The sequence below is a fragment of the Brassica oleracea genome, chromosome C3 (genome assembly GCF_000695525.1).
Source record: "Brassica oleracea var. oleracea cultivar TO1000 chromosome C3, BOL, whole genome shotgun sequence".
NCBI lineage: Eukaryota > Viridiplantae > Streptophyta > Magnoliopsida > Brassicales > Brassicaceae > Brassica > Brassica oleracea.
Window position 1 is genome coordinate 56,326,007 of NC_027750.1, and position 12,711 is coordinate 56,338,717.

The 12,711-nt window shown below is 35.7% G+C and overlaps 2 protein-coding genes across 2 annotated transcripts; both read left to right on the plus strand.

The window, feature by feature from the left end:
* LOC106331003 (uncharacterized mitochondrial protein AtMg00810-like) lies at positions 1–408 on the plus strand. Its single transcript, XM_013769373.1, has one exon. It carries the CDS (start codon positions 1–3, stop codon positions 406–408), a length of 408 nt encoding a protein of 135 aa, XP_013624827.1.
* Positions 409–8,156: 7,748 nt separating this feature from the next.
* On the plus strand, positions 8,157–9,648 carry LOC106331004. The gene is made up of 4 exons (XM_013769374.1): positions 8,157–8,257; positions 8,673–8,815; positions 8,962–9,226; positions 9,359–9,648. The coding sequence occupies exons 1-3, from the start codon at positions 8,157–8,159 to the stop codon at positions 9,219–9,221; spliced, it is 504 nt and encodes a 167-aa protein (XP_013624828.1). The 3' UTR covers positions 9,222–9,226; positions 9,359–9,648.
* The last annotated feature ends 3,063 nt before the right edge of the window (positions 9,649–12,711 follow it).

The window sequence follows — 12,711 nt, forward strand, 5'->3', positions numbered from 1 at the left end:
ATGCCTCTGGATTGTTCCTCAGTCAGAAGAAATACATTTTTCGACCTTCTCACGAATATACTTGGCTCTAAACCGGTGTCAACACCAATGTTGACATCACCAAAACTCTCTGTTAATTCTGGAACAACTTTATCTGATCCAACTGAGTATAGAAAGGCTGTTGGGAGCGTGCAATATTTAGCTTTCACTCGTCCGGATCTGTCATATGCAGTGAATCACTTGTCTCAATACATGCACACACCAACGACAGACCACTGGAGTGCAGTCAAGAGGGTACTGATATACTTGTCTGGAACATTAGACAATGGCATTCTTCTTCAGCGAGGTAGCACATTCTCTTTACACGCTTACTCTGATGCCCGATCATCAGAAATCAGTGGCCCGATCATCTACAAAGGTAGAATATAGGTCTATTGCCAACACCTCTTCAGAACTGACGTGGATCAATTTCTTACTTCAAGAACTTGGCATTCATCAGCTCAAAGCACCAGTCATATATTGTGATAGTGTGGGTGCAACATACTTGTGTGTCAACTCTGTTTTTTCACTCTCATATGAAACATTTGGCGTTGGATTATCATTTCATACGAAATCTGGTACAGTCGGGTCGTCTTAGGGTAGTTCATGTTTCTACAAAAGATCAACTCGCGGATATGATTGATATCACTCGAATTACCCTAATGAGTGAATTACTCTCTCAAATAAGAGGTTTGGATGTAGTACTTAGGGATCGAATCCACAGAGACTCTAGGATTACACAGTAGATTATGGTTTTGGAATAAATTTAGATTAAATGGTTTATAAGTTTTAGAGCAGTAAATGGAGTGGTGAGCAAGTATATTGCTCGACTGATTTGTTTTGGGGGTTATTAATAGTTGGGAGAAATAACTAGATTTAGGTATATTCTCAAGTATGATAAGTAAAACTTAATTTGGGTTTTAAGGGTTTATTTATGTTAATCATTCTTGAATTGAAACTTTAGATATAATCAATCTGATTATCTAATCTGGATCTCGGATTTCAACTCTCGTATGTTAATCACGAGAAAGTGTCGATCAATTATTCGTTACGAATATCGATCGATACACCTTTCAAAATATCGATCGACAGGGCTATCGCTGCGTCGATTGATACTTCTTCCAGAGAGCTTTACGGACAGGTTTGATATAAATTCTCTAACTCACTAGACAATTTCTCGTCTGTATCTAGTCAGTTAGATCATACTAGTTATTTTCAGGTATTGAGTCAAGCAATGGCTTGATCCCAATTAATCCCAAGATCTAAATTTAAAGGGTGATCAATCCTAAATTTAGCTTTAAGCATAACTAGATGAAAGAATTATATCTCTAAACATCCTAACAATTGTTGTTGTCAGTAATACATTTATCAACCTATTGAGAAACCTAAATCTAACAATAAAGACTACTTAGACATATTCTTGGAACACATGGTTATGATGGTCTGAATAATACTTAAATAAAATGAGTAAATAGAGTAAGCAACAAAATGAATAAAAGCAAAAGAGTTCAAGATCTTCTCTGTTTTGCAGTATTAATCTATCTTTCCAATTCTAAGCTCTCTCCTTTCAATGGTGGCTTCTTGCTTCCTCCAAACTAGGTCTAAAAAGGTCTCTTGGCAAGTCTGCCTCTAAAATGATACAAAACCCTAATAAATATCCTAACAGGCGGCCAAAGACTTAACATGTAATTATTGAAACTTTTGTGAAACTTTAATTCTTCTAATTTGTCATTAACTCTCGGGTGGCTTCGTCGTCAATCGGCATGAAGGGCTCATCATCGATCGATATTCCTTGGTAACAATCGGTCGATATTCTGACAAATAATCGACCATCCAGCAAAGTTCAGAAAGTCTCCAAATATCTCCAAATACATCATGTTCTTCCAGATAGTACTTGAACCTAAAATTACTCTAAATAGACTCTGTATAGTAATAATATATCTTAAAACACTCATAAACCATGGTTAAAAATAGGTAAAATCCATTGTCTATCAATGTGTCTAACCCATAAGTATCAGTCAGCTAAGTTAGCTCTGTTAGACAATCCAAACACATGCAAGGTCAGCAAAATAAATAAACTCCAGTCATAACATAGAAAATAAGTTCGAAAGTAAATCCTAACGGTACGAAGGTAAAAGAAAACATAAGTAGATATGGATATAGATATGAGGTCTAGTCCTCATCAGTGGTGTCGTCGCTGGAGGTGCCTCTGCGCTGGCGTGATGATCCTGCTGCCGATGGTGAGCTGGCTCGCACACTCCTCCTTCTCGAACAGTGACATCTCGATACTCTGGCCCAGATGGCAGTGAGAGCATTGACTACGACGCGCTGGAAATCTCCCTCAGGGTGTGTAGACATGTCTGGCATAGGCGGGAATGGCGGGAGTGAGGCCTCGGGCTGATGTGGCTGAAGTCCTCCAGGTCGATGGACCGTGTAGCGTCGCGGGATGGTAGCTGGGGCGCAGAGGAGGCATTTTTCAGGGTGGAACAGAATGCTAGCGAGACCGTGATCGAAATCTGTGAGTGTCGTTCTTGTCCCTGAAGCACCAGTCATGGTCTTCCTTGAGCCATTGAGCGCTCGTGAGGTGCGCTGTGTCCATGTAGACGATCCGGTCATCCATCTCAGCATCGTCTAATGGAACTCCGCAATGTATGAAAATCGGGTTAAGTAGCCTCCCAACCGTCTCCTTCTTCCTTCCCTTTGACTGAAACGACTTCATCCTAAGCTTGATCAGATGCTCAGCAAAGACGGCTCCAATGTTGGGCCACACGTTGTCGGCGGGCTCCTCTATGTCCTCCATGTGAACCAAACTCCTCACCGCATAATAGGCTAATGTGAACTCCTGCACCCGAACCTTATTAGGTTCCATTTTGCACAACAGAGTGTTGGCAAGGACCTTCATGAACTAGCGCAGGGTCGGGTGACAGATGTCTGTCTGAAGAGTTTTGACGGACTCGAAGTAACCTGTAGCTATGTGCTCCCAGAATGTCGAAATCCCTGGGAACTCGGGTACGATGGCGTGTTGACGCTCGGTGTCGAACCCGTAGATAGTGCAGAGAGTCGAGAGAGGGACCCTGTACCGAATGCCGCGAATGAAGAAAGTCAAGACACCCTCGTTAGCTCTCTTTTCCCTCTCGTTGGCATAGTAGACGTTCACCGTGGCCATGAACTGGCGGACCAGCTCCGGGTAAAGAACATGTGGGTTAGTGGCCAAGTTCCCCATACCCAGCTCTACAAACAAGTCCTCGAGGCCTGATTTGATGCCCAAAGCTCAGATCACGTCTGGATCGACGAACCGCGTCGGCTCGATAGAGACCTTCAGCCACTCATTGAAGAATATGCTGTCATAGTCGCCCCACGTGTCCACGATCGCGCGGTCTCTACATGCCGTGCTCTTTGCCGCTTTACGTGTGTCGTCTAAGTGGTCATAGAGCGGGTTAGGTTCGTCTTCGTGCTCGCATGGCCAAGGGTATTGGTCACGAACCGGTGGTGGTGGCGGAGCTGCGCTACTGCTGTCTACGTCGAGCCTTCTCTTCGTCGTCCTACCATACATCTGCAACCAAAAACCATAAACGAAAATAGGAGTTTAGTTTGGTTTGATGGTTGGTGCAATATCGATCGACGGAACGATCGGATGTCGATCGATATTTTGGTGCGACAATCGATCGATGAAACGTGTGAATCATCGGTCGATTTCGCCTTCGCGGGAACCTGCAAAAACCCATGATGCAATTCGATGTGCATGACATATATAATCGGTTTAATCGGTTAGTAGTCCCTATTCTATCACTTCTTTTGCATGAATCGATCTATAAGGGCACGGAAATCCAGTTCTAGCTCATTCTCTATTTCAACCCTAAGAAGAACAAAAAATTAGAAAATTTCGTGTTCATACCATGATGAAGCGTGAGTTTAGTGATCTAGACGGATAGAGGGTCGAAAATCGAGTGGATTGAGCGAAGAAATCTTCAGAATTGGCCGAAAAATGGGAGAGAAAAGAGATGGGAGTGTTTTCTTAGGGTTTCCGGGTTTGTGTGAATGTCGACTTAAGTGTCGACTTAATATGAGCCCGCGTCTGTTCATTTAATATTGATCGATGACAGTGTGTCTTTATCGATCGACAGACGTTATGTTATCAGCAGCTTCGTTTTTTTTTTTTACTAAATCCTAATTATCGCAAGACGAGAAATGGGTTGCCTCCTATTCAGCGCTTATTTTAAGTCTTTAGCTTGACTCGACGTTTGATTTTCTAATTATCGGGAAGGGGGTCTAAGTTTATAGGCCCGATATTTGGCGGTTTAGCCCACGTGAATTCATCTCCTTTATTATTTATAAGCGTAATGGCTCCATAAGGATTTATGTTCACAGCAGTGAAATGACCTGACCAACAAGATCGGAGTTTTCCGGGGAACAGTGTTAGCCGAGAGTTATATAGCAACACTTGATCGTTTGGTTCAAAGTGTCGGGAAATGATCTTTTTATCGTGATATGCTTTCGTCTTTTCTTTGTATATCTTTGAACTCTCGTAGGCTAAATGTCGAAGCTCATCCAGCTCGTTGAGCTGCATGAGCCTCCTTTCGGCAGCCGGTTTGATATCAAAGTTTAATAATTTAATTGCCCAGGCTGCCTTGTGTTCCAGCTTGACTGGTAAGTGACATGATTTCCCATATAGTAGGTGAAAAGGGGTGGTTCCTAAAGGAGTTTTGAACGCAGTCCGGTATGCCCAGAGTGCATTATCCAATTTCTTAGACCAATCTTTTCGAGACGTTCCCACAGTCTTTTCTAAGATTTCTTTGATTTGTCGATTTGAGACTTCTACCTGCCCGCTCGTTTGCGGGGGGTATGGTGTAGCAACTCTATGGTGCACTCCGTTCTTCCGGAGTAGTCCTTCAAAAATCTTGTTAATGAAGTGGGATCCACCGTCACTTATGACTACTCGGGGAATTCCAAAAATGTAAAAAATCATTGAAGCTCTTGTCAGACCAGCCATTCTGAGTCTTCAATCTAAAAAATGACACGATGGCAGAAAGCTTGCTATGGTTTGCACAGCTTGGATATAATGGTGTTTCGGCATCTGCTATCTTTGCCAAGAACTCATCTTCTTTCCTGTCTTCTACCTCTTCCATCTCGCAGAAGCCAGAACAACCATACTTAGTCTCAGCAGCTCTGTATAACCCAACAATCTCTTCATTTAACTGATTTACTTTCATCCCTCGTTCAGCCGCCATTGAGTTCAATTCTCCATGATGATACCAGTCCTTACGCCGCTTATAATCCTCATCCATTCCCTGTCTGACAAGATGATCCACAACATCAATGCCTGAATGACGATCTACATTGCGGCAGTCTTTACAAGGGCAAATGATTAACTGACTATCTCCATTACCAGCAGAAACAGATCGGACAAAGTCCCATGCACCCTTTTCATAAGCAGGATCAAGTCTGCGGTTAAAAAAAAAAAAAAGAAATCATTCAACTCTCAAATCTCAACAGAAACTTTACATATATATATACATGTAAATTTCATATCTGGACAAATTAACCCACGCCTTCTCCAACATTATATGATCTATCCTTGATTAAAACCGTTACAAACACAAGAAGGGTCACAGATAACACAAATTCTAAATACTAGTCAAACTAAGAATAAAACAGATCACTCAAACATAAATCAGAAAGTACACAAATCAAACATATATCAGTCACAAGCAAACCACACGAATCAAACATATATAGCTCAATCAACACCAAAGTAATGTAATAACTAGTTACAACAACAAAAGGAACGAAGGAAATAACCTGTCTTGTGGTAAAGAGAGAAGTGGTGCTTGATTGCTGAAAATAATCCGGAAAAGAGAAGCTGGAAATCTGTTAAGAACTTGAAACTATTAAAATTAAGAACTCGCAACTGAAACAAAGCTTAAAATCGAGGAATTTGTTAGCTATATATAAATCTGGAACAAAGATTTCAACAAACCCTAAATCTGAAACAAAGCTTCAAACAAACCCTAAATCTCTAAGAGTAAAATCTGAAAATGAGAATCAAACCCGAAATCGAGATGACACGAGGGAGTGGAGATTGAAATCGAGATGAGAATGAGACTAGACCTCGAAATCGAAACGAGAAGGGGAAATCAAGTTCCTCTGTGAACGAAATCGAGTTGAGATGCCCGAGAGAGAGTGTTTTTTTTTTTTGGACGCCTTTTTTTGTCGATTTTTTTAGATAAGTGAATGGGTTTTGTTAAGAGGGAAAAGAGTAATAACATTGGCGCTTAAGTTATTTTCACCTAAGTATTCGCGGTATAAGTAATTTTCGATTGTCTCTCACTAATTTTTGCCAATAGTGATGTTTAACTGCTATTAATATAAATCAAAAACAAAATTTGAGTCTCCATACCACTTTAGAAAACACTGCTATCATATTGTACTATCAATACACGTTTTTTTTAAGTGAGAAATTGATACCCTCAGCAAAAAGAAAACATCATTAAAGCTAGAATGAAATAAAGAAACTATAGTTAGGTGCTTCATTTGTGACTAACCTCCTCGCTTTTATTCTTCTTTTGACTTGGGGATGTGAGCCAAACTTGGAACATAAATGAGGAGACGTGGGCGTAACCAACTAAAACAAATCCTCTCTTTATAAACTTGTCTACGTAAATCTTCTCCAGTATCGTAAATATGTTCACCACCTGCTATGCGATAATGCCTCTACTACAACAGACTACCACTTTATTCTTTTCGTCCACCATAAAACTCATCCCTTCGAAACATCTTGGGTACCCAAATTTATTACAATCCTCTACTATAAGAATTTTGTCCAAGACACCTCTTTCGGGTCATCGATCTTATTGCTCAGCCATACCTTCATCTGTCGCGGAAACGCATCAAAATCATAAAGTAACACCGCGAGTTCTTCTTCTCTAACAAGCGATACAGAGGCCATACTATTTTGAGTATCACCACTCTCACGGGGAAGAGTGAAAGATACAAATCTCTCCGTTCTGAAATCAAAACGTAGTATACAGAGACCGCCAAGTACTTTTCCATCTGCAGCAATCCAGTAAGTATTTCCTTTCAACGACACCTCAGGAAAGCGCCCCCAATCTATATTTGTGTGATCACCAAGAATAAGCCTCCATGAATCAGAGCTAAACTCATACATCTCGCAATAAACACTAATGGAACCTTGGTCGTTTTTTAAACGGGTAGACCTCAAAATTTTGTAGCTACGGGAAGAAGATTTACTCTTTCCATATCCAAAGCCATACCTGTCATTATCCTTGTAACAGTTTCTTGTTTTGATGCTTTTGGTTTCACCAGTACATGGGTTCCAAACCACAAGTCTTTTGTTTTCCTCCTTTAGACACCTAAGTTTCAGATATTATTAGGTCTTCTAAATCCTTTAGACACCTAAGTTTTCCTGTTGACTTCATCAATGGATAAGCGCCTTTGTGGGCTCCTTGGAGATTTAAGTTCAGTGAATGAACCCTAAAATCCATATCTAAGATCACCTCCTTCGCTGCCTTGTCCGAGTTCTTCTTCACGAATTTTGGATCTTTGAATAAAACGTACCATCGTTTGCAACTAGTTTGCAGTTTTGCTAGACACTTGGGTGGAACCCTAGAGAGTATTTCTGTTTCTAACTCACAGGGAAGATCGGAAATCATATTTGTCTTCTTCTGACGTTCCCTTCTGTCACGACAACCAGAAGTTTTATATATATATATATATATATACAGAAACTCAAATAGCTCAATTTAGGCTATCCAAGCCCAATAGCATTAATTTTGTTTACAAAAGGTCCAGAACTCAATATATTTAGAGTCTTAAGACTCCATTGGTGGTTCTAGCAAAGAGTTCTTAAGGAAAAAAAAAAAAAATCAAAAATCAAAAATGCCTAAATACAAGAGAACCGGTGTGGAGTTTTAAGAAATGCTAAAAACCCCTAACGTGTCCCTCTTGTATTGGATATGCCTTAAAAATAAAAGGGAAAAAAAAAACCATTTATTTTTCTGTAGGTTTCTTTCATCTTCTTCCTTCTTCTCTTTGAGCCAATGTTACAAAATCTATCTATCACTCCAGCATCTCCTCCAAATCTGTCAATGAAATCACCTTGGAGGTTCACTCTTTGCATGATGGGATTGCTCGATCTCGAGAAGCACTTCGCCTTCTACGGTGCTTACCACAGCAACCCAATCAACATCGTAATCCACATCTGCTTGGATAAGAAATCTGGGTTCGTTGCGGCTCTCATGTGTTTCGCTTGCTGGGTCGGTTCCAGTGTCTTCGCTGATCGATTAGGACCTTCTCTTGCCGTAAAGGCTTGATTTTTTCTCTTTTGTCTGAATCTAAAAAAGTTTTCTTTTTGGAGGAGTGTATTTATGAGAGCATGTGCATCCGTGTGTGTGTGTGTGTGTGCGCGCGCTTCATGCATTTATTCCAGCTAGCTCCACCTTTCGAGTTTGCATTGTTTGGTTCCAAGACTTGTAATTGGTATTAGTGTTACGATCTCGTTTGTGAAGAGGTTCAAGTGTTTTGGATCATTTGATTAAGTTTGTTATGGATTATTCCCTCGTTGAAATCCATCTGTTATGTAGACACTAACAATTTTCAGTTTTTTCTCAGGTTGGGTTAGCCTCTTATTGATGTAGTGAAGAGAGTGGATTTGAGGAAACCCACATTGTGGAATCAGTTTCATGGGATGATCTTGAGAGAAACGCTGCTAGTAAAGCCGGTGGTTGTTCTAAAAGACATCACTCCTGGAGATCTCACCAGCACGACTCTTCTAGAAAAGGTATCCGCATAAAGTTTCATTATTTGACTAAGTTTTTTGAGTTACTTATATAGTAATGTAGATGGGTGAAACTTTTGATAATTGCATTGTAGTGTTATCTGTTTTTGCCATCATTATAAAGTAACTGATGTTACCTGATTGCTTAGATGACGAATCACCTGGAGACTTGTACGAACTGTGGAGGCAAGAACAGAATATCATAGCTGCAAGACTAGACAAGGAGCTTAAATCCAGGTGGGAGCTTGATGAGCTGATTGAAGAACAGCTGAGCAGATACCAGTCGCATTACTTCAAGACCATGGTTTCAACCTCCTTGAAGGATGTCTCTAACCTTCTCATGCCCACCTGGATACCGCCTCATGAGCTGGCTGCTGTGTCCTGGCTTGGATACCGCCTCATGAGCTGACTCAGGTTTTGCTTTTCTCTCCATCACAAAAATAAGGAATGTTAGTGATGAACTAAAAGACAAAGGGGATGTTATTTTCTTTATAGTCCGGTTGAGTTAAGTGAAAGATTTGAATAGCAGAAACTGGTGATGTGCAGGTATAAAGTGTTGGAACTGGTGATGAAGAAGCTGCTGAATCAAACAGATACAGCAGAGTTTGTGGTCGCATTTGCAGGGATTCAAGACGCCATCCACCAGTTCTTGGAAATTCTGTCTTCTTAGCAACTCATATTGTCCATGTACAACAGTATGAAACCTGAAACTAACAGTTTCGCTGACCATGTCTTGATATAGTCATTGGTATTAACTCTTTATAAGCTATGCAGTATTGATCGATGTTATGAACAAACCATTTATATTTTTCTCTTCCGAGTGTATTGTGTTTCCCTTTACCTTTTCAACAAACCATTTTTTTTTCCTCTTCGGAATCTATCTTAAGACAAAAGGAGTATGTTATTGTGTTTCTATCATCATTGCAACAAACCATTTCACCAAAAAATTCCTAAAATATTGTGTTTTTTACCATTTCACCAAAAACATTTATTCTAAATGGTTTCTTCCTCTTCTAATAATCTTGAAGAAATGATGGATGAAAGATTCGACCAAATTTTTGATCATCAGATATGCCTTCAAATCTCGGGAATATGATGAGCATTCGGAATCGAATCTGTGAAAACAAAATACATCAAAAATCGATTTTTTTTCGTTTACGATTACTATTTGTATTTTCAATATGTTGTAATGTCTTCGTTTTAAAAAAAATTATAGTCTTTCATGTTATGAAATCCAATCATTCAATGAGGTTCTACCATTGGACGAGGAAAAATTAAATTAGATTAACAATGGTTCTAAACCTTTCAAATCACTATATTTATTACTAATTTATTGATTAGAACCAATAGGGGGTTCTTATTGATGGACATGCTCTAAGTGACTTTAACGTTCATATATTTATTACTAAATATTTTAGTGCACCGTGCAGAAATAAAAAATTTTAAAATATAAATTATATCTAAAAATAAAATTTGTTAATTTTAGATTTTATTATTTGCTTAGAATGTTTAATTTAATTATATCTAAAATAAATATTTTTATAAATTTTTATTTAATAATATACGTATATATTTAAAATTATAATTTTTGAAATATTTTTAATCTATTTATTTTGGTTAAATATATTAAATTATATAAAATTAAGAATTTTTTTGCTAGGTATATAACTATCAAAACGTAAAACAAATAATATTTCTAAAATTTGTACATATTAAAAGAAATTAATGATACTGAGATTATAAAATTATAATTTAAAGAAAAACTGCATAAAATTTGGAAGATTTTTTTTAGTAATAAAAATTGTATACACATATAATTATAAAAATATAAACAAATAATATTCCAAAATTTTTAAAATATTATTATATTTCTATTTCTACTATTATATTAGTTATTGTGGTGTTAATGGTGATCTATGATTTATTATCATATTTTTAAAAATTTACCAAAAATATAAATAAATATTAAATATAAATATTCATATCATAGTTAACTTCAATAAATAAAAATTGTATACTTATATAATTATAAAAATATAAAACAAATAAGATTCTAAAAATTGTAAAATATTATTATAGTTCTATTTCTACTATTATATTCGTTATTGTGGTATTAATGATGATCTATGATTTATTATTACATTTTTAAAATTTTACCAAAAATATAAATAAATATTAAATATAAGTATAAGTATTCTATCAAAATTATTGTGGTGGTGACATATGGCAAATCACTTCAAAATAATGTTTAGGAGATTATTAGTTGTACATATTTATTGCTTATCCTTTTGAGAATAATGCAAAATAGGAAATGTTCAATTGGAAATTTTAAATGATATTATATAATATTCAAATATAAAATTATAACATATTAAAGATAATAATTATATTAATATTAAATTTATTATATACATATTAATAATTATAATTATAATCAATCTTAAATTATTATGTATTTTTAATATCTTTCCATATAGGAAGATATAAATGCTATATATATATATATATATATATATATATTATCTAAGTAAGATATGCTATTAAAGCTCTCAAAAATAAATCAATATCTATAAAGGTATATATTAAAATCATAAAATTTGTACTAGAATAGGTTCAACATTTGAAAACTATCATATAAAAGAGGTTCAACATTTGAAATAACTTTACAAATAAAGTAGACTTTTAGCAAAATTATTTTGGACATCATACCTCATTTTTGGGTTTCTGAAACAATGTAATTTATAAGAATATTTTGATATTTATATATAAAGCCACCACATGTTCTTTATTTATAGTCTATGTGCCTGATTAGAAAAAAGCTACAGTTTTAGTTTTTGTAAAATTAAGCAAGTTTTTATATGTTTTGTAAATTTTAATTCTCTAGGTGGTCGTATGTTTGCGAACATTAATATTTTAGTAATAAATCTTCAGACTAAGATATTAGTACTTTAGGTATTTTGTCTTTTACAACCAAAAAACATGGTTAGAAAAGTTTTGGCAGTGTAAAAAGATACAGTTGTGGAAAGACTGTAACCACAATCAAGTTCTATACCTCAATGTCATAAATGGAGTTTGATACTCATTGGATTCATATACTATTTCAAGACCATCAAGCTTTTTAACATGATTTTTATTTTTCAGTATATATATTTCCTATGTTTTATTTTAAAATTTTCAGTGTCATTTTAGATTTATCCACACAGATTAAGAAAATATTCAATTTTGTATATTTTCATAAAAAATACTTATACACCTAATTATATTCCAACCATTAAAAAATAAAAATGAAGAATAAATTCATAAATTCATAAATTTTGCATTAAAATTTTAAATGACATTTACTTTGTAAGGAAAATTTTACAGCACAAATATCCTCTATATATTAACTGAGAAGCATTTGAAAAATTAGAATCTTAATTTTGTATTAATTAAAAAAAACCTCAAATCCTAGGTGGCACTCTAAATGCCTTCTAAATTTCATTTCAAAGAATTCTATAGCATCTAATATAAAGTATAGTTTAATCTAATGGTGTCACATTATTCCATAATTATATAACACTAGAGAACATTATATTAACCTAAAATATAGGAAGTGTGTATTCTTTCCTTAAATAAAAGCTACGGAATTACCTAATATGATTTACATATATATGGTAATAAATAATTATGAATAATAAAGATTTGATAACAATTTTTTGCATCCTTCTTCATTTTTGTTTAAATTTATATTATTAAAAAAAATTAAACAATCACATTAACTGTATAATAAAAAAATTAGATTTTTTCTTATATGTTATATTTTGAATTTCTTAAAATAACTTTAAATTAAAAAAATGAGTAAACCTTATATGTTATTTTTTTAAATGACTTTAAAATACAAAAATGAGGACACCTTATAT

Excerpts from the sequence above, each read along its gene's own strand:
- LOC106331003 (XM_013769373.1), top strand. The coding sequence starts at position 1 with ATGCCTCTGGATTGTTCCTCAGTCAGAAGAAATACATTTTTCGACCTT.
- LOC106331004 (XM_013769374.1), top strand. The coding sequence starts at position 8,157 with ATGGGATTGCTCGATCTCGAGAAGCACTTCGCCTTCTACGGTGCTTAC. Across the intron at positions 8,258-8,672 it reads TGCTTGGATAAGAAATCTGG|TGAAGAGAGTGGATTTGAGG; the intron begins GTTCGTTGCGGC and ends TTATTGATGTAG. Across the intron at positions 8,816-8,961 it reads GCACGACTCTTCTAGAAAAG|ATGACGAATCACCTGGAGAC; the intron begins GTATCCGCATAA and ends CTGATTGCTTAG.